This window comes from Panthera pardus, unplaced genomic scaffold (assembly GCF_024362965.1).
Source record: "Panthera pardus isolate Hobbes unplaced genomic scaffold, ASM2436296v1 HiC_scaffold_1, whole genome shotgun sequence".
Taxonomy (NCBI): Eukaryota; Metazoa; Chordata; class Mammalia; order Carnivora; family Felidae; genus Panthera; species Panthera pardus.
In genome coordinates, this window is record NW_026526654.1 from 27,261,518 (window position 1) to 27,284,073 (window position 22,556).

The 22,556-nt window shown below is 34.9% G+C and overlaps 1 protein-coding gene across 1 annotated transcript in view; it reads right to left on the minus strand.

Moving 5' to 3' along the window:
* Positions 1-18,891: 18,891 nt before the first annotated feature.
* GPC5 (glypican 5) overlaps positions 18,892-22,556 on the minus strand; it is a 682,486-nt gene continuing 678,821 nt past the window's right edge. The window contains exon 7 of the mRNA XM_053901416.1: positions 18,892-19,086. Within this exon, the coding sequence (XP_053757391.1) occupies positions 18,892-19,086 (195 nt within the window). The remainder of the gene's footprint in view (positions 19,087-22,556) is intronic.

Sequence of the window (22,556 nt, forward strand, 5' to 3'; positions counted from 1 at the left end):
TTGGTGATTTTCAATTTCTCCCACATAAGCAAAAGGATTTTCAAAACATTTAAAAATGTGGCATGGAGTTACTCATGCACAATTTGCTGAGACTATTCTATTATTCTTGTTTGAAGTCCTATTGCCTGGCTCTGATTCTGGCAGTGCAGCATGCTAACTGAAACTATTGTGACCTTGGGCAAAGAACTCAAGTATTTGTGCCAAACAGGAAAACAATAATAGGTATCACAGAGAGTTTTAAGGTGAAATAAGTTAATACATAGAAAATCCCCAAAATAGAGCTGGGCTCTGTAATTGAGTATCACTAAATAAATATTAGCTTTTGTTTTTATGATGTTGGTTAGCTATTAAGAATTATTATTATTATTAGAATTTTAAAAATCCATTTTCATATTTTATATTTGCATTTTACAAACAACAAATCTGATCTTTTTATAATCAACAGATATTTTTGGAGCAGTTTTACTTTCACAGCAAAATTGAGCAGGGAATATAGATATTTTACACATGTCCCTTGTCCCCCACACAATCTCCCCCATTATCAACATCCCCCACCAGAGAGGGACACTTGCTATGTTTGGTGAACCTCCATTGATTGACACATCATTATCACCCCAAGTCCATAGGCTATATTAGTGTTTACTCTTAGTATTACACATTCTATGGTTTTAGAAAAATGTATAATGACATGTTTCCATCATTATACTACGATGCACAGTATTTTCTCTGCCCTAAAATCCCTCTGTGCTCCATCTGTTTTTCCCTTCTTCCCCCTAAACCCTGGCTACTATTGGTCTTTTTATTGTCTCTATAATTTTGCTTATTGCTCATGTCACATGGTTGGAATCACACAGTGTGCAGCCTTGTAAGATTGGCTTCTTTCACTTAGTAATATGAATTTAGGGTGCCTCCACGTCTTTGCATTTCTTGATACCTCATTTATCTTTAATGCTGAATTATATTCTATTTTCCTGATGTACCACAGTTTATCCATTCCCCCACTGAAGGACATCTTGGCTGCCCCCAAGTTCTGGCTAGTATTAATAAAGCTGTTAAGAACATGTACAGGTTTTTGTGTGGATGCACGTTTCCAATTCTTTTGAGCAACCATGAAGAAGTGTAATTCCTTGATCACATAGTATATGGTTAGTTGTGTACGTAAACTTCACCTTTAAAATAGAAAATGTTTACTATTTTTGCCATTGTTCACTGACCTTGAGCATGTTTTGCTGAGCGTACATATAGGAACATTGTGTGGTGATGACAGGTATCTTCAAAGACACCAACAGCTCCCAAAATACAAAAGCCCTACAAAGTATATGATAGGAGCGTTGATCATCTGCATGTTGAGGAAACAGTCAGTAGAAATATTCAATAGAAAAAATCCATTAATTTGTTTCATAAACATCATAACTTTGCCACTTATACCCATAACTCTTGTTTTTTTTCTACTCCAATTTTATTCTAGTGTGACTTTATATTCCTATATTTTCCATAAAGACTTCAAAATACTTTTCTTCACTCTTTCACGTATCCATACACTAACTCAACAAAGATTTTCTGAATGTCTTGGCTCATGCACCATATTTGATTCCAAGGATATAAAGATGAATAAGACATGGGTACCATTTTTAGAAACTCATGGTCCCAGAAGAAATAAAACATAAATAAGTAAACTACAGTGTAATAATATAAACACGCATAATGTTAAGTTAGAAGAGAGTGACCAAGTTCACTTGAAGAGGTGGAGAAATCACCACAAGAAAAAAAAATATTTGATTTTCATTTATGTCATCAACATTTCATGCCTGTATTATGGCAGTACCAACTCTCTCCAGATGTATTTTTAACCCTGCAATTACAGAGCTCTTGCCAGAGTACAAATTGATCAGTGAACTAATTTTTGGTGTAGCATGTTATGGGTAAGTGATTCATGAGTTAGTTTATGCCAATCCCTAGGCTACATCGTATATTACAACATTCTGGGATTCCATGCAGTTTTCTAATGATGCTCAGCTTTTTTGAGTTATCAGGTTTCTGCTCTTGCTTCCTCATCCTGTAGTGATTATCCTCCTGGCTATTTATAAGCCTATTAATAACTGTTTCTCCAGCAGCAGATTATATTTCAATTCCTTTGAGAAAACTTACCATGATCCCTAAGACAGTGTAAGATAGCTTTCCTTTATGTTCCTATAAGATCTGTTTTCCCACAAATAAAGTTCTTCCTACTGCACTGTAATTTCCTGATTACTGATCTGTATTCCCCAGAGGCAGAAATTTGCACACTGACTAGTACAGAATAAGTACCAAGTAAGTATTTGTTCAGTGAATAAATGAGTGGATAGATGGATTGAGAGGTAAGGGGTTAATATCAAAGAAAAGACTGGTTTTATGGGTTGGGAGTATAAAGAAAAAGCAATTAGTGACTCAAATTTAATTTGGAGTTTAAAATTTGTATTAAATTAGTGTTATGCTATTCCCCTTTGAGCTCAATAATGTAATTTAAATTTCAGGAAAAATAAATAAATAAGATTCCACCAAATGTAGTTGTATCATAAAGGTAACACTAATAATAATTTCCCTGAGAAATGCTATGATACAAAATCTATATTATTTTGCAAAAATATACCAAGAGCTGGAAATAATTATGTATACTATTTAATAAATAAGTGTAGTTATTTATATTTTGAAATTAGAGGAGGCCAACCATAATAGACCAAAAAATACCCCCAAGCAATACAAACTGTGTTAATATATCTTCCAAAATTGAGACATTACACATTAATCTAGAAAATTACACTCTTAAGTTCAGTGCTTTGCAATCCAATTTAACAATTAGCACTCAAATAATTACCTTTGACTTATTAATTTTCACTCCAAATACCATATTAACCTAACGCAAAAATTCCTATGTCAGGTCTCTACTGTGCGAAGATATGAAAGTTATTCATATAATTCACAAATACTGATAGCTGTGGAAGAAAACTATGCTGATCAAATGCATTCTATATTTAACAGCTATGGGCTTTTAAGTGTGAACATATTTATATTCATTTTGGTTTCCAGTTAATATTCTTGACTAAAATTAATGTCAATATTTTCAAGTCATTAAAAAACCCAAGTTTTAATGTTAATTAAGATGTGTCTCAGAGACACATAGCTTATACTCATACCCATTCATGCAATTCAGAGCACATTCATTAAATGTCGTTATGTTTGGAGGCATTGTTGTAAGGACTGTGAGGCAGTTGTTCTCAAGCTTTATTGGGAATAATTATTATTTATTATGCTCGCTAAATATAAATTTCTGGGTTCTACCATGGAAATGTTGCTTCAATATTCTGGGGTGGAATTCTACAATCTGCATTTTAAACAAGCACAGGGATCATTCTGATGGAAATTGCATACTCCATGATCAAAAAGAGTGCTGTGATGTGTGGAAAGATGCCTGTAAAGAGCACCTTTTAATGGGTGCTGCCTAACTTACCCTCAAGATCTTACAACCTATTATAGTTAATGTAACTCATATATAAAACTATATTATTGGGTGGGCCACAGGAACTAATAAAAGTTTTGGTGCTGGGTGCAGGAATGGAATCCTACTTCAGAAATATATATCTGGTAAATATACAGGGTGTTGAAGAAGTGTTTGACTGTATCTTAGAGAGTTAATTCAACTATTCCAAATCTCGGAAGCCCTGCAACTAATAATAATAAAAGAAAGAGACTTAGAATTTGTTTTCAAGAACCAACAAAATTTGGTACCTTGGAACTGCCAGTCCCGTTTGCTAGTTATTATGTGTGTATGTATGTTTTAACTGCCCAGCGTCAACCTTTCCCAGCCCTGAACAATGAGTTCCGTGGAAGTTCCTTAGAACTGTCCTCAAAGACAGTTTCACATAGTGGTTTCACTGACACTCAGAGCTTCAAATCAACTCAGGGTGATCAGGCACACTGCCACCTTAAAACAAAGGCTTCGGGGTTTCAGGGCTGATTCCCCCAGGGTATTTGTCACCCAGAAGACATCTATTTCCTCTTATTTTCTCCTCAACATGTCCAAGCATGGATTATTTCTTTTCATTTCCTACCTGATTATTTTCCTCTAGAATTTGGGAGGAAATGTAAAACAGGTGTTAGCCAGCACAGTACATTGTGATAGTTTTATCCCTTTGAAAACTATAGGAAGGTCTTTTTGGTTCTCAGATAATAATTATATTATTCTTATTCTAACTTTATACAATGAATACCAGCTGTATCATTCAGGGTCTGGTTCAAAAAACAAACAAGGAATTATGCCAGCCAGCTAGATATTTTAGAGATATTACAAGAAATTTATATATATATGTATATATGTACATATATATAAAAATATAAATATATATGTATATATATAAGTATATATGTATATATATTTATATAAATATAAATATAAGTATATAAATATAAATATATATGTACTATATATGTGTATATATATTACAAAAATTTATATATATATTTCTATATCACATATATATTATATTATATATTTAAAGATTAGTGGAATAGAAAGATGTTGAAGACCATACATACATAATTACTATAAGGAGTAGCTCCCACTTTTAGGGTTGAGGGAAAGAAAGAGATAGGATATCCAGAACAGAGAAACTTGAGAGAGGAGTTTAAGGGTGCCTGGGTGGCTCTGTGGGTTAAGTGACTAGTTTTTGACTCAGGTCAGGATCTTGTTGTTTGTGGATTTGAGCCAAGCATCAGGCTCTGTGCTGACAGTGTGAAGCTTGCTTGGGATTCCTTCTCTCTCCCTCTCTCTCTCTGCTCCTCCCCTATTAGCTCCCTTTCTCTCTCTAAAATAAATAAAAACATTAAACAATTAAGAAAAAAAAAGACAGGAGTTTACTTCTCAGAATGGACAATGAGGGTGTAGCCATTCCCGAATCATGTTCAGACCTCTGTGGGTACCACAATGCTGGTATCAGACTCTCAGTGCAATTGAAGGGAGGTGACACAGGTTCCTCCAAGGGCTACAAGACAGCTGCCGCCATAAGTGTTAAATGTGTCTGGAGGCAAGGGAATGATACTCTTCTGTGGATATAATCCTGACAAGAATTGGAAACAGGAAGGAAGTATTTTACCCCTTCTCCCTTCTTATGATCTCCTTTTAGTATCTCTCACTGGCAGAAAAGCAACAGGACACTGGCTGGCAAGATAATTTGGGAAACATAATATATAGACCTCATGTAATTTGGGAATTTGGTTGAGAGTTTAGAAAATGTAGTTTGCATAATCACAGAACAATTTTTAGAAGGACGTCCTAGAGCTGAGACACAACAGGTAAATAACCAGCATGGCAGCTATAACAATCTTTTTACATTTTTGAGGCCTGTGTCTTAAGAAAGACAGAACAATTGTGCACCACCACTCATTTCACTGGGATATGAGAGACGATGAAAGTGTTTAATTTGGTAAAAAGCAACAGGGTTTCCTCAGAAAAAAATGAAATTGGCTGTCTGAAATGACAAATAACTAAAAGCTATTGTTCACCTATTCATAAGCTCTCCATGCTGAAATAGCCTCCTTTCTTAGAAGACAGATTCTCTGCCTAATATGACTTTGTGGTGGCTGGGGGCACCGTATCTCAGCAAAGAACCAGACTGTCAGTTTAAAAATATTACATTAACAGCAGGGCAGAGATGGGGAAAATAGAAGCAAAGAGACCATTATGGCATTACACAAACAGTGCAGGCAAGAGATGGTGAGGCCCTAAGTTAAGAAAGCAGAAATGGGAATAGGAAAGACAGAATGTATTCCAGAGAAATTGAGCATGTAAAGACAATGGGCCTTTCTAAATGTGGGGAGTGAAGGAGGCAGAGCAACCTTGGATAACTCCTGACTTTCTGGCTAGATAGGATCATAAATGGTAGGATGTCTACCAAATACAGAAAATTAAAACACAGATTTAGGAGAAAATTTGACAAGTTTAGTTTGGGGCTCATTGATTACACAATCTACATCTAACTGCTGCCTGAACATCACTGGAATTTGGTATATTGTTTGGGCATTGGGCCTTCAATATGTGGATTTTCCTTCAGAGTCCTTCTCAGTTGAATAAGTCATTTCTTATAGAAAACAACCCCAACTACTAACAGAGGCACTATATATTGTCCTAAATTATAGACACCGCTAATTATTTTGCTAAACTCTTGACTCATCCCCCCTCAAAAACAGTGTTTCAGGAAGATCAAATACATCGTGAATACATTCTGATATCTGAAACATTTGTGCTTTTGTAAATGCTGTGTCTGGAATGAATTTATCCCACACCCCATCTGACTATTTTTGATCTCCTGTGGACACCAGTACAGATGTAACTTTTAGGATGTTATTCCTGGCTAAATAAGTAAATATAAAATTTATTATTCTCATATTAATGAATGCCTCATATTGTTTCATTTTTTAAAATATTTTAATGGTGTAGTTTATTTATTTACTTACATATCTGTCTCCCTTCTAGACTTTGATCACCTTAAGTGTATAAAGCAACATACATATATTTTAAAAACATACACAACTAGAAACAGCAAAGAGATTTCTTACAATTCATATACTGACAAAATATTATCAGTTAGGCATGTAATGAGATACCTCAAATCAACCTAGTAATAAAATGAGAAAAGGGAAGGGAGGCAATTTGCAAAAAGGAATCACAAAATGACCAATAAACAAAAATGTGATGCTCAACTTCAGCAATCAGTGAAATGCACATGGCCAAAAAAGATCCCCTTAGTTTATGTAAACTTGAGACAGGTTTCTTCCAGACTCAAAGTTCCTGACCTCCCTCTCCTAGAGCCCTTACTTTAGAAAACTTGCTATTGTAACTCTTGCCTCTGCCCTTTGGAGATGTAAAAGTTCTCCGGCCTCTTAACAGTTTTATAACCCAGGACTGTTTTTGTCAAGGACCTGGGAGCCATCCCTTTGAAATGTAACTTTTTTAAAAGATAGAGCCCGTATCCCCTGGTCTCTGTAGGAGTCTAACTTGGACAAGTGCCAGTTAGCAAACATTGATAGCCTAATCCCATTGACCAACCACTTCCCTAATCAACTCCAGTACGTTTCATCTAGTTCACCCCAGTGCTTAAAAACTCTCCCACCTTTTGTTTCAGCAGAGTTGAATTCAATCTCTCTCCTTTATTGCAATAGCCTTGACTCCTATTTCAAATGTTTTAAATAGTCTCCCTTTCCTGTTTAATTCTGTTTGGTGCCATTTTTATTTGGCACACCTAAGTATAGTTTTTACATTTATATCTAAAAGTTTGCAAAATTAAAAAGTCTGAGGATATGTAATTTTGGCAAAAAATTAAAAAAAAGTTTTTCTTTGGTTTTTGTGTAAGCATAAATTGATACAATGGTTTTGAAGATCAATTTTACTACCCCAAGTAACTTATACTCAAATGCATAAAGAGCTTGCTTGTAGCATTGCTTAGACTCATTAAATTTGAAAACAACAGACAATACATTATGGTATATTTGTATCCCTAAGTGAATAAAGTCTATTTCATTAGCAGAAAGACTAGTTATGATGTATAAATTTGAGAAACACAGTTGTGAAAAACATACATACGTTTGTATGCATGTATGTTTGTATGTACGCATACAGGCAGGCATATACAGTATGTCAAGGTATACAACCAAAGATAAAGAAGGGCATTATCATTTCCTTAAAATTTTAAATGATCTGGGAGATTCAGGGAAGATACCTTTGCAGTACCGTTGCAGCACAGGCTTTGGAAACTTCAGGATCCACACAATAACCAGACAGAACAATCAGATAGTAAAATCAAAATTACATGATATGATTTTACAGCCCAACTCATGACTTATCCTCACGAACCTCAAAATACAAATGCATGGAGACATATTAGCAATAGTCACTAAACCCAATGCCGTCAGCATGTCTGCCGAAGAAAGCAGTGGGAAGCAACACAGCATGTTATGAGCCTGAAAACCAAAGACTGCAAAAAAGCCAACTAGTATTCACTGGAAATCAATCTGCAAACAGCGGAGAATCAGAAGTTTTTCCCACTCTAGCAGGGGGAGAGTATAAACACCCTGATACAAGGCTGCAGGGGCTGGATCCTCTGACTCAAAACTAATCCACCAAGTCTTTCTTACTATTTGGGGGTCCACAAAGAAGAGAAACTGCTGGAAGTGGAATCAAGCATTAGTGGGACAAGGTCAGTGGAAAGAGAAGATCTGAGTAAATGTAGGGGAGGAGATGGAACCAGAATATCTCAGAAAAGAAGCCACCATACTTTACAACTATGTGAAAACAACAGGACTGGGAAGTTAGTAAATTTAGAAAATCTATCTGAACCAAGCCTCCTTCTAAAAATTGAGAAAATTTAAATTCACATACAAATAAGCATCAGAAAATGATTGAGATCAAATCCTATAAGAAGTTATTATAACAATATTATTTTGCTGCTCTCTTTGCAATGAAAGCGCACCAGAATGACGTGCAGAAATCAGACCAAACATTTAACATATAATTTTCAAAAAAAAACCTGAAAGACATTTAAAAAAAGAAAAATAAGATACCAAATAATAACATAAACCAGAATTAGAGAAATTCAGAAATAAGGTTAGAGATTTTGAAAAAGAAGAGAAGAAAAAAACATTTAAAAATAAAATCTTGAAGGAGCATAAGAGAAAAGAAACACCACTAGTAATACCGTAAGGGAAGTAGAAAGTGGAAAAAGGTAGATATCTAAAATTAAAAATAAATTTAACAACAGATCAAAAGTATTGAAGAATGTACTGAAAAGAAGCAAGTACAAGTCAACAAATGTATATAATAGGTGTCCTTGAGGAAAAACAAATCAAAACAAGGGAAGAGAACAATTACTTAAAACTATAACTCACTGGGTCGCCTGGGTGACTCAGTCAGGTAAGCATCTGACTTCTGCTCAGGTCATGATCTCACGGTTCGTGGATTCAAGCCCCAAGTCAGGCTTTGTGCTGACAGCTCAAAGCCTGGAGCCTGCTTTGGATTCTGTGTCTCCCTCTCTCTCTCTGCCCCTTCCCTGCTCATGCTCTGTCTCTCTCTGTCTTTCAAAAATGAATAAAAACATTTAAATATTTTAAAAAAGACTATAACTCATTATAATCTGCTAAAAATTTGATATTAATTATTTAAAAGGTATATTATGTTACTGAGAACGTCAACTCAGAACTGCCAACACAAAGCTATAAGCTATATTCTAGTAACATTACTGCCCCTTAAAGAAAACAAGACGTTGGGCACTGAGAGAGTAAAAATATAATATGTTATTTATAAACAGTAGAAAATTAGACTGTCAATATTTGCCAGCAATGTTTTCTCCCAGAACATAAATCAGTGCATATTAAAGAGATGCAAGGAAAGAAAATCCCAATACTCTTCTATCCAGCAGAAATGACTTTCATGTAAAAGGGTCACAAACTCTTATCACCAAGTAAGAATTTATGAAATATTGTCTTTATAAGTCCTGCGTAAGAAATGTATTAAAGACATTTTGACAGAACTAGTAGTAAGCATTGCATATATAGTTACTGAAAGAATAAATGAAGTGTGCAGATGTAGTAGGTGAATAAAATTTAATTAGAATATGGATAAAATATTCCAAAATATAACTGACTTTAGTAATCATAATTGGTAGGGTAGTTTTAGTATTATTAATATTAATAATCACATTGATAATGTGATATATCTAAAATGGAGTAAAGCAAATGAATAAGGAGATTATTTTATCTTTTATCACCTGTGTCTTTAAGAACCATGTCTTATGCCTAGATTGTGGCCATAAGAATACTATTTCTTAAGAAAACAAACCAAGGGTCATGTAAAAATGACTGATTCCATGTGTGTGACAGATAATGAACAAGCTCAGTTTGGAATATTTTCTTAAATTATATGACAATGAAACTAGCGAAAACTTTAAGGATCATGTCAAAAGAACTCAAAGGCCAAATCAGAGAAGGGTCAATTTGCATCATGTGGGACAATCTGGACTTCAATAAGGATAAGAATCACAAACATTCATAAAGCTACTTTTATGATGACCTTAATTGTACAATCTTTTAGGGTGCCTGGGTGGCTCAGTTGGTTAAGTGTCCAACACTTGATTTTGGCTCAGGCCATGATCTCCACGTTTATGGGATTAAGCCCACAGCCTCTGTGTGGACAGTGTGGAGCCTGCTTGGGATTCTCTGTCTATTCCTCTCTCTGCCCCTCCCCTACTCTCTCTTTCTATCAAAATAAAAAAACAAACATTTAAAAACCTGATTTTTTGATGATGTTAAAAAAAAGAATTGGTCACCTTCTGAGAAAGGGAGGGTACCAATTCATTATCTTAAAACTAGTTAAATAAAAAGAAATATTCAAGAATCTATCCTGACTTTCCTGAAGATGATAAGTAAAATAGATAACTGCATCACTGAAGTTGACCTTTTATCCTGAGTGCATCTGTCAAAGAAAATAAGTAATGCTATAGAGAAGGGAAAATGACATATAAGACATTTCAGATGAGTAAGTATATGAGGAATTTCATATACCTATGAAAAAGCACCATTCAATGAATTATCATGGTAACAGAAATTAATATAGAATAAAATACTCTTCCACTTCAATTCTTTGGACAGATACACAAAAGTAGTGACAATGGGGGAAAACGTTTGCAACAATGGGAAGCAATAAATAATAATGAACTCTTATTTATTGCTGTTAACCATATAAATTCGACTCAATCACCCTGTAAAGCAGTTTGACATTTCCTAGTAAAGCTTAACATATGCATGCTTTGCTTTGAGATATTGTCATGATACTTCTAGGTATATACTGCAGAGGCTCTTATACATGTGTATCAAGAGATACGTTCAAGATGGTTTATGGCAACATAATTCACTATATCCAAAAACTGAAATCAACTCCAGTATCTATAAACAAGAGAATAAATAAGTGGGTGTGTGTGCCCATAAATGAGAACACTATTCCTTGGTAAAATAAATGAGTACATCTACAGCCATCATCATGGATGAACTTCAAAAATATAACATTTAAGTGAAAGGAACATACCACATAACAACAAAAATGACATGATTCCACTTACATAGAATGCAAACTCCAGCAATATATGTTTGCAAATGCATAGATTGATGGTGAAAACTCTTAACAAGAGGAAAAGGGAATGATTTATATATAATTTATGATCATAGTAAATTCTTGGAGTGAAATGTGTTCAGGGAGAGGCACACAGAGACATGGAAATATTCTGTTTATTTGACTGGGTAGAGAAGTAGATACAAATTCATTTTGTCATTTTCCTTAAACTGTGCATGTGTGAGTATGTGTGTGTAATTATAGATTTTTCTCTATTTCTATACATCTATATTCGTCTCTATCTCTATATTATTGTTATGACTTCACCTGGTTGTATGGAATATTCCTTTCTTTCTTGCCAGTTCACGGCAGAAGCATTTAGGAAAATCCTTTTACATATCTTACTCAACAACTTTTTCTGGTTCAGTGTGGGGATGGATGGGGCACTCCTGTAATGCTATGTACAGATTAGGTTATTTAACCCTCGCAGGATGTTCTTGGATAGTACTATCATTATCCCCATCTTAAGGAAATTCAGGCACAGCACAATTATGTGTGCAAGGTAATTGGTAAATTACTTGTGCAAGCTATACTTCATTTACACGTTTGTTTTTTTAACCAGTTCACTGTATTGCTAGTAAAAATAACACTGCACGTTCAAACAAAACGACCACATGGAAAAACTTGTAATAGTTCTTTGCCTAACGAATAAAATGCAAACTCTTCACTCTTGAATTTGGAACCCATTATGACATTTTCAAGCCACATTTGAATAATGTTGGTCCTCCCCTCTCTCCTCACAGCTCCCCAATCTCCGTTCACCATGCTCGCTCTTCACAAGATATCTTCTTCCTTCCTGTTGTCAATAGCTGAAACTAAGTCATGCACCCACGTTCTCAAATGCCACTTTCTCATAAACATCGCCATTAATTTGTTTTTTCAGATGGCCCTTTCCCTGTCTCCCCTATGCGGTATTTTCTGATTGCCCATTTAGATAGTCTCTCTCCCTCCTCTTAGTTCACATGAAAGTTTGATTTATCTCTGTTGGAATTTAACATGAGTCAGGAGCTTGTGCAAACTATTTCTTCAGTATTCATCACAAACTGGTAGAGATGAAAGTGAGACATTTCTGCTCACATACAAGAGGCACTGTTCCAAAATGGAAGGCGGCTTGAAGCAAGTGTTACCTGAAGGCTTCAGACCCCACGAAAAGATGGAAGTGGATCTCCTTTGGTGTTAGGAAGAAAACCCGTGGCTTAAAACAGTCAAACAGACTGATACCAAAAATCATATAGGGTAAGCCACACTCCCAGTCTAATTGTTATAGTCCCTAACGCCTTCGTGTATATGATGTTCTTTTGGTATGCTAACATATACATGTAGATGGTGTTTTAAGAGTTCACGCTACTTTAATAAAGCTTTAGATATACTAATAAATAAGGGATATAATAAACAAGGGTACACATGTTTGTTCCTCATGGAAGAAATGGTTCTTAGACCAGCGGCAAGAGCATCATATAGAAGCATACAAGCAATGCCCCCCTTCAGACCTCCTGTATCAGACTCAGCTTTTTAACAAGGATCCCAAGTGTTTTGTATACACAAGCAACTTTGACAAGCTCTGGGCCCAGATCACATGCTCTGTTGTTTATATTAATTATTTATAGTTAGATGAGCACTTAATTGGACAAAATCCTATATGAAATACTCTTTGTACTTAGTTAGAGATATGGAAGTCATTAAGGAGCTGAAAGTATACCTGACTTGTTTCTACATGATCCACTTTATCAATTCCTCCTGAGAGACAATTTCAATAACCATTCTGTTTATTTGCAACCAAAGGCTATAAAAATAGACCTGGGTAGAAATATGATTTGTTTCTGGTTTCACTGACAGTCACATGACTCTAGGCAAGCCATGATAAAATGTATCTGATAATAGTTTCTTAAAAATTTCAGTTTTTACTTCCTCTATTGGTCACACAGTCATACTGAGCATTGTGCTAGTTCAGAGAGACCATAGCTTCTTCATTTTACGTCCTCTGGCATGGTACAGATTTAGTCACGAGATCTGCAGAATACCTGCTTGATCTGGGATGCATGCTAGGAGGCTTCGTAAGCTTTAATTAATAAGTCTTCCCTCTTCACCTGAGTGATTGAACATCAGTTCTGTGTCTAAGCCAAAGCAATGAAAATCATTCCATAGGCATTCAAGGACAAACCCTCTTATTACAATTCTATTATTTAAATCCACGAATGTGATATATAATGTTTCAAGAGAATGAATGATGATTTTAGATGTTTAATTAGGTATCCAGATACCACTGCACAATCTTGTTAATAAAATAGCAAGCAGCCAGGATGAGTCTCAATTATTTAGACACCGAAATGGAAGTGTATAATCAGAATAATATTCATAGTTATCACATCTTAATTAAAATATATTTATCTTAGAGATGTACTTCATTTCTCTTTAGTATAATATTCACCAGTAGTGTAAAGACTGTAGTAGATGACAGTTTCAAACTGTTTATATTTTTCAACATTGAACAGAATCAGGAAGTGTTTCCTTGTGAAAATCTTTTTGGCTTTATCATGATCCTTCAGTATTAGGCATTATAAAATGTACATTAAAGTATATATAGTCATTATTCAAGATTACTTTCTCTGTGTCACAAAGATTTGAATCTAAGTAACCTTATACAAGATGATTTATTTTTAGCATCACTGAATAAACACATAGCTAGTTATTTTTAGTAAACTTTCTTATATTGAGGATAATTTATTAAAGGGCCATTTATCAACACTTTGCAAAGTAAACTAAATACATTTTGTTTTAATTGAATTTGGCGAAACTTTAATTTAGAAATAATACACATACTTTTAATATGCTTATTTGGAACTATTATTTTTCAAGGAAACTATGATTAATATAAACAAATGCATACTTGTATTATCTGTTTGACATAATTTATATTGGAAAAAAATCATCAATAGATAATATAAAATGATTTCTACAAAATGAATAATTACATAGTTTTAGTAATTCTGGAAAGAAAAATAAAGACTGCATTTTTTAAGGAAAATGCCACTTGTAATTTTTTTGAGTTCTCCTTGACCTCTATGCCTGAGATTCTGAAATAAAGGTGATTTGTGGCAAAAACAAGTTTGAGGAAGCCAAGAATTTTCACTCACTCTACAATCGTGCATTACTAAATAAATCAGCAACCTCTATTCTTCGGTGGTTAACAAAGTATTATTTATTATCTTCATTTTACTATGCACATGGAATATACTATTCTTTTCCAAGGTCATTGTTAGTACCATGCTGTAGATGCATTTGTCAGATGCTGCTCTAAGGTTAGTTACTAAGTGACAAGTCCAAACCAAATATAAACAATAGTTCTATTTATTTTAGGCTATTGAAGGTGAACCAAAGTTTCTTTCCATATCTAGTAACTTTATATTCTGATGTATTTCCCTTCTACTTCCATTAAGTTAATCTCCATTAACTTAACATTAAGTTCACTTAATCTCCATTAAGTTGAACAACTTTGGTATTCATAAACTTACCTCCTGAGATAAAACACAGGGGAATGCTTCATAAACTAGATGGTGCTATCAGGGGCTGGGTACTGTATCACCACTGTTCTTATGACACAGTAAGCAGTTTGTGGAACAGGGAATCTTTGAGAACAGAGATGATGAAAGGTTGGAGAACTGAGTCCTGAATTCTAGAAATATTTAGAATTTGGGATGATGATGAAAACCCAAACAAAGAGAAGAAGAAGAGCAGCTAATGAAATAAGAACCTAAAGGCTAACAGTCCTTTTGAAGAAAGACTTTGGGTGGCTGAATAGGAAGCCGAGGGACCAGATTGCTGCACTGGTACTCTGAATGCACCAGTCTTTATGAACCCATAACGATGATCCTTCTGCAGAGACATGTTGAGGAAAAAGGAGACATGACCACTAGGAAAAAAGTCATCTGAACACACACCAAACTATCTTTGTTGCCATTTACAGTTGCTTAGCTAAAATAAAATTATTTCTAAAAACTGCTAAACACACTGTATAATATTGTATGAACAATGATGAATATGACAATAGAAATTATCACAATTTGAAAACTGAAAATCACCCTACTATTCTTGAATGTATTATAGCTGAATCAAACTGGGGTCAAATTCAATGCATCTGAGTTATCACTGTGAACCACCTTATCAAAATGAATCTGGTTCTAGGTTACACAGTCTGTGTTTTTCTTTAAAATTGAAATTTAAATTACAATATCACATATGAATTGCAAGCAATGCTACTACAGATTCCAAAACGATACATGGAATAGTTTTGCTACAGCTCGTATTTTAGTGCCATTCTGGTTTGTTTTTCAACATTTGAAACTATCAGAATTTCGGGTATTAGAAGAATAGTCAAGTAGTTGAAAAAGTATTGATGATTGTGTCAATATGTTTGCTCTGCATGGCTAAAAGAACAGAACTTGTTTTTTCCCACTGGTGTTTAGAAACTGCATCAATCAGCCTCTTTGAAAGGGTGCCAAGTGTCGAGTGAGGCAAAATGAAGGTTCAAAGCCATTTTGACCCTACACTTCCAGGTTACTAGTGAAATAACCACACCTATACAAATGAGCCAGATTCAATACCTAAAAAAAAGCACAGAGTAAGTTCCCATAAGATTGGAATTTTTAAATCATTTTACTGAAATAGGAAAATATTTTCAGTTTCCTAAGAGTAAACACTGCAGAGTACAGATGGCTGCTTTTTATAAGAAACATATCAGTTATCATTTCATAATAGCCACCAGGTAGTTTTGAAAGCTAAAAAGTTGTTAAATTATTTGATACCATTGGTGATGAAAACAAAATGATACCTAAAATGTATATAAATATTTTGATGGTAAAACTTTGCCCGTTAAAGTGTGTAGAACCCTCTCTTGTCTGAAATAAACATGAACAAGAACAGATGGAAGATCAGGTTAAGGAATAATTAGTAAAATATTCACCAGCTTTGAAAATTGTCATAAATGAAGCAAAATCAAATTTGCAGAACACAATATTAGTGTTATTCCATGTAATCCTACATGGCTATAATTACATAAATACATTTTGGTATAACTCTTTCTAATCAGACATTTTTGAGGTGACAAATGAACTGTATTGTAGTAAGGTTGTATTTTATAAAGAATACACATCCGTGTAAAGAAGAGACAATGGTGCATTTCAAGTTCTTTATTCAAATTCAAACCTGGCAAACTTTCTAGAGCACTTGAGTTTTAAGTCATTATAGCCATCTAAAACTAGGTCTCAACTTGCTTTAGCAATATATCAAATGAGACAAACACAAGGAAAATATGATCATGCTGTATAAAAATAGAAATGTGACCTATGCATTGCTACTTTCCCTGCCCCTATTTATTTCAGCATACTATCCACAGTGGTTTCCTAACCACTTATTAAAAATTGAAAGGCACAGCTATAAACTCTGAGAAACACGATAGGCAACCCACTTATAGCAGATGTGGATTTTAAAAAAAATGTTTGCCTGGAGTTGCTGAAAACCATCTAAATCTTAAATCTCTCCAATTCTGATGGATAGTTGCTTGCACCATACGTGTTCATATCAGTAATAATTGAAAACAAGGTTTTGAGGTAAAAATTCATTCTTGCCACCTTGACAAGTATGGTTTGTGAGAAAATTATTAGTGGTTGAATATCCTCCACTATCTCTACTTCTCTTGTGAAATAAACAAAAAAAAAAGAGAGGGAGAGAGTAATCTATTAATACATAATGAGTTCTTGAGCTTATAAATAACTCCCAGTGTGAAAAAATTCCTATAAAAATGCTAATTCTACACACACACACACATACATGCATATAATTTATAGATGAAGTTTCAACTTCAACTATTCTTTATAATAATATTTATGCCTTAAAGCCCTACTAATAGTCAAATTGCAATAAAATTATGGTACATGGAAATACTGAAGATAAAATGAAAATGAAAGACTAATATTATCCTAATAGATAAGTATCATAATTCCAAAATACAATGGAGGACATTTTAACTGTTAGAAAAATTATTTTTTTTCTAGTGAAAACCCTTTCATTTTCATTTTCTACTTCCTCCTTTTCTTGTTGTTTTGGCCTAACCAACAAAATATAGAGTAAAACAGAAGAATCAGCCTGATAAACTATATTAATACCAATAACAAAAACATGTATCCTAACCTGCCCCTACAAGAGTAGAAGATATTTAATTTTCACAAAGAAATTGCCTTAATATATCAAGACATTTTGTGGCCATTGGTTCAACTCCTGCTCCAATGTACTAAATCCCATCTATTTACTTTCTTTTTTCTTAATTTCTTTATGTTTATTTATTTTTGAAAGAGAGAGAGAGCGAGAGCAAGCATGAGCGGGGTAGAGGCAGAGACAGAGAGGGAGACACAGAATCCGAAGCAGGCTCCAGGCTCTGAGCTATCAGCACACAGCCCGAGGTGGGGCTCGAACTCATGAGTCATGAGATCATGACCTGAACTGAATTTAGTCGCTTAACCAACTGAGTCACCCAGGCAACCCCCCCACCCCGCACCATCTATTTACTTTCTATATTAAATTTATTTCTATTTCTAACAAGAAAACATGTTTCTTCATATTAATTGTCCTTTGTATTTTGCACCTCTGTGGCTTCCATTTTTTTAACCAATATATCTGCCTTATAAAACAAGAGCCTAGAAAGAATGCAGTATTGATGCTTGAAGCATGTGTAGTGTTCTAAATTTATTACAAGAAGTGAAAAGCAAATGAATTCTTCTCCCACCAAAGTCATGAAAGGACATGTCTAACAGTTCCAAAGCAGCCCTTTGTGATTTAGAGAGAAACTATCAGACTAGCCTCCAGATAGGGCTGCACAGGTCCAGAAAATTACTTTATAAAGTAGTCACCTTTGGTATGACCTGAGATAAATAAAGAGCTGGAAGGTAGCTGCCCTGAGTACATTAACTTTCATCCTTCTTTCTCAGTTGATAACTTTGGTTGTCTTGCCCACCTGAACATCTGCATATACCTAACAAGGAAGAGCCAATATGCCTCATCTTTGAAAGTGAAGAAAAGAAAACAAAGTTCATCTGGTGATTTGTTGTGGCTGTTGTCATTTGGAAGCTCCATCTTTTGCCGTGGTGATCAGTCCAGCCATACCGGAAACGGTTTTCAAACTCATACAACCGCAACAAGGAGAATGACCGGTGAGAGTTTTTTTGGGAGAACAAATTCCTAAGAGTTAAATCTGAGCAGTTTCCACTATCACTAACCATATATTTAACCAATTTCTTTGCAATTCGACTCTGATGCAAACCTGGTAAAGTATCTTTTATGTAATGGCACAATATAATGAAGTTGCAGAATTTGACTATTTAGTAGAGTTTACCCATCCTGGTTTGACATTATTTACCAATATGCATTTAATAGGCACCCTAATAGTCATTTCATGCCCTGAGGACTATCTGCCTTTAAAGCCTTTAATTCTCAGAACTGGTCATTCACTAGTCTTTCTCAGAAAAAATAAAAATGCCATTTCCATTCAAAGCCATGAGTTAAAGATAACAAAACCCCCAAGAATACATGTCCTGAATAACTTAAAAATGGGGTCATTTTCATTTCCAATTCCTTTTGCATGCTTCTGAATTCACTATCATTATTACTTTACATTCACAATAATAATTATCTTCAATTATATTTCAAAATTAATTCTTCAGAAGTGGTGTTAGAATCATGTACTTACAGTCCGTGATTTTCAGCGTCCTCTTGACTTCTCCACTTCCCGATCCCCCACAACCGTCTTCATCATCACACTCCCCGCTGACCTGTTCAGCCATGCCACCGCCACTGCCCATCTGCAGTTCCCACTTGTTGGGCTTGGGTGACCTACCCTGCAACAACTAAATATGGATACAAAAACACTTACTAATGGAAGACTCAAGTCATCTAACGAAGTGATTCAGAAACGTGTCTAAATTAGAATGATTTTCTTATGGGGCTCTACTATTTTGGTGAGAATACTTTACCAAATTGAGTCTGTAAGAAAAATTAAAACTACTGAAATAATAATAAATAATGGGCAAGTTGTTACAGCTACAAAGATCTACAATCTGCATATCGGCTCAATAATCAAGCTTTGCTTGAGGCTTTGGAAAGCCAATAAACCAGGCTTTCTTGCTCATGGATAGTTTGGCTGGAGAATCTTTTGTCTCTGAACTAACATGTTTAAGCTTGGTCAATCAAACTCCATCAATCAAACTCCAGGACGACACAACTCCCTTTGCAGTATATTGGTTGATACTACTGTGCTGTGCTGTAAGCCAAAAATCCAAAATTTCTCAAAACATAGAGTAATATTCTTCAAGAAAAGATTCCGTTAAAAGAATGTCGAATTTTGCACATATATGTGTATATAGCTTTAAACTTTCTTGGATCAGATGCATAGTCCAATGCATATGGCACAGAACTGAACCTGGGAGCAAAAGACTTAGATCCCACTTCCATTTCTACAAATTACTTAGGAAATTTAACCAACTTCTTGGTTCTTGGTTCTCAAGTATTTTATTTACTAATACGAGCAAAATGGATGGAATAGCCATTTCCCCCTACAGCATGGGAGTGCTGGTAATATTTTTGAATAATATTGGTAATGCCTGAACTCCTTTTCAAGAAGATGATATCATGAATAATAGAATATTTCACTTAAAGCTAAGATGAGAGAAATGATTGAGTATGTGGCACACACCCCTGTAAGGCAGTATAGAACATATGACCAAGCATGAGCACAAGAGGGTACTGCTATATTATGAACAAAATGTACCACTGCTGAACACTTAATGGCATTAAAATTTTTAGGGTGCTTCATGAAAGTATCAGGGTTGTTACTTCTAGGAGATTTTCTAGATAATAGTATTGACTGGCAGACAATAATTAAACATGCAGCCCAACGACAATATTTCATATTGGAAAACAAAGGGTAAAATATCCGCAGTACAACTAAGATGAATATGTTTAGCATTTAAGGAACACTTACATCAAAGAAGCTGGACTTTTTTATAAGCTTTCAAAATTAAAAATAAAATGAGGTCACAAATTGTGAAATATTGCAATTCTTTAAAATTAATTTTTCCCTAACAAGAACGAAACGGTAAATAATTAAAAAATTCTGGTCAGAATTAATTTCTATTTATTAGCATTTCCTAAATGTGTTAATAGGTGTTAAATTCAAAAAGATGTCTCCCGGGGCGCCTGGGTGGCTCAGTCGGTTAAGCGTCCGACTTCGGCTCAGGTCATGATCTCACAGTCCGTGAGTTCGAGCCCCGCGTCGGGCTCTGTGCTGACAGCTCAGAGCCTGGAGCCTGTTTCAGATTCTGTGTCTCCCTCTCTCTGACCCTCCCCCGTTCATGCTCTGTCTGTCTCTCTCTGTCTCAAAAATAAATAAACGTTAAGAAAAATTTAAAAAAAAAAAAAAAAAAAAAAAAGATGTCTCCCCTGATTCTCTTGCATATTCCTCCAAACAAGAGGTTAATATTCCATAAGACATTCCCTTACTGAGAAGATCATACCCCGGGAAACAAGCCATCATATCTTACTTTTTCTCCACGTTTCAGTTTCTCATCCTCTTCACAATCCCTCTCACTGTTTCCAAGTCCCTGAATATGAGACATAATCACTGCTTCCTAAGACAAACTCATCAAAAAATATCCACAATTCTATCTGACCCACACTTCCAGGTTCCCAATAATCCTATCTCCCTCTGATGGGGTCAATATCTCTGCGTCCTCTGCATGAAAGTTTCATCTTACTATGTTCATTTTCTTCCTTCTCAATCATCACACATCCACAAATGTTCATTTTCGTTCTCACAACTATGATAAAATTTATCTTGCCAAAATTCCCTATACATTTCTAATCAACAAAAACAAGCTTTCACAGTAAGATCCTTATTCAAACCCCACATCTTTTGGATTAAACTATTCCAATTTCTTCTTAGTTTGATCGTTTCTCTCCTCAAACTTCCAGTAAAATAAAGATAAATGTTTCAGTTAATAGCAGAAATCTCTGTTCTTCCTTTGTAGTCTCTTTCTGGGAATCCATCCCGACAGATTGTGCTCTCACCTGTATACAAATTACACACAAGTCCTTATCTGCAGCTCTTGCTACAATACTTCATCTCTAAGCAGTGATTGGATATAAAAATGTACTCTACTGCTTTGTATCTTAAAATAAAACTTCCATCTCCACTATTCATGTATCATTACAACTTCTCTTCCCAACCCCTGATTGCAGGGGACATCAGTCTCTCCATCTACTACCACCAAATTATTTTCCCCAAATCAGTACTTTCACCATGTCATTTCTCTCTGCCTTACTGCTCTTTGTGACCCTTAACTGTCAAAAACTGCTAGTTCCCAACATGTGTCTAGAGGAGAAATATCACTAGAGATAGACAAATCACAGAAAGAGATCCTGTGGCAAAATGGTTGTGAAATTCCTATGATGGCCCCTTCTTGATACCCATGAACTAAAGGCTCATGAGAAACCTCACAGTAAGCCAATCTTGTTTAACAGATGAGACTCACTTCCCATTTTTCAAATTTACATAAGCAAATTACCCCTTCCCCTCTCTCAACACCCACTGACATACATTTGGAAATGGGGCCTACAAAATACCGTTCAAATACAGTTAAAAACTTTGTTTTTGTTACTTATATCTAAGCACAATCCCCCAGCACCCAAATTCTGCCTCAGAGCAATCAGTTTGTCACACTGAAACTGTGTGAATTTGTATGTCTATAATTTTGTTTGTGCTTGTTTCATATTTTTCTCACTTCCAACTCTTGTTTTTCCTCCACATAGAATAGAATACCCCCTTTCTTCTTTTACAATTCATCATATCCTAAATCTCAAGTGCAACCTCAGATACCTCTTTTCCCACTCCATACATATTTCTTGGATCTTTTCAATCTATGTGAACCATTCACAGGCACTTAATTAACTTTCTTGAGCATATGCCGTGTCTTTCTGAATAATGGTAAGTTCCTCAAAGATGAGACCATGATATTCTCATTTTTATGCTCCCAATCATTACCAGAGGGATATTTCCACATTATAGATGCTGAATAAATAAGTTTTAATTCATTTGCAATTTGAAAATAATTTATTAAATTTACCCTGTCTTCCACGCCCTTTACATCTAATTTAGGAAAGTGCTTTCACTTTTACTCAAATCTTCAGAGGCCATGATATTCTAGAACAGCTTTTGAATTCATGCTTATTGACTGGTAGATGAATTCACTTATTTATTCAATGACATTGAGTATATATTATGCAACTCATACATATGTTGAAGAATATAATTCACATCAAA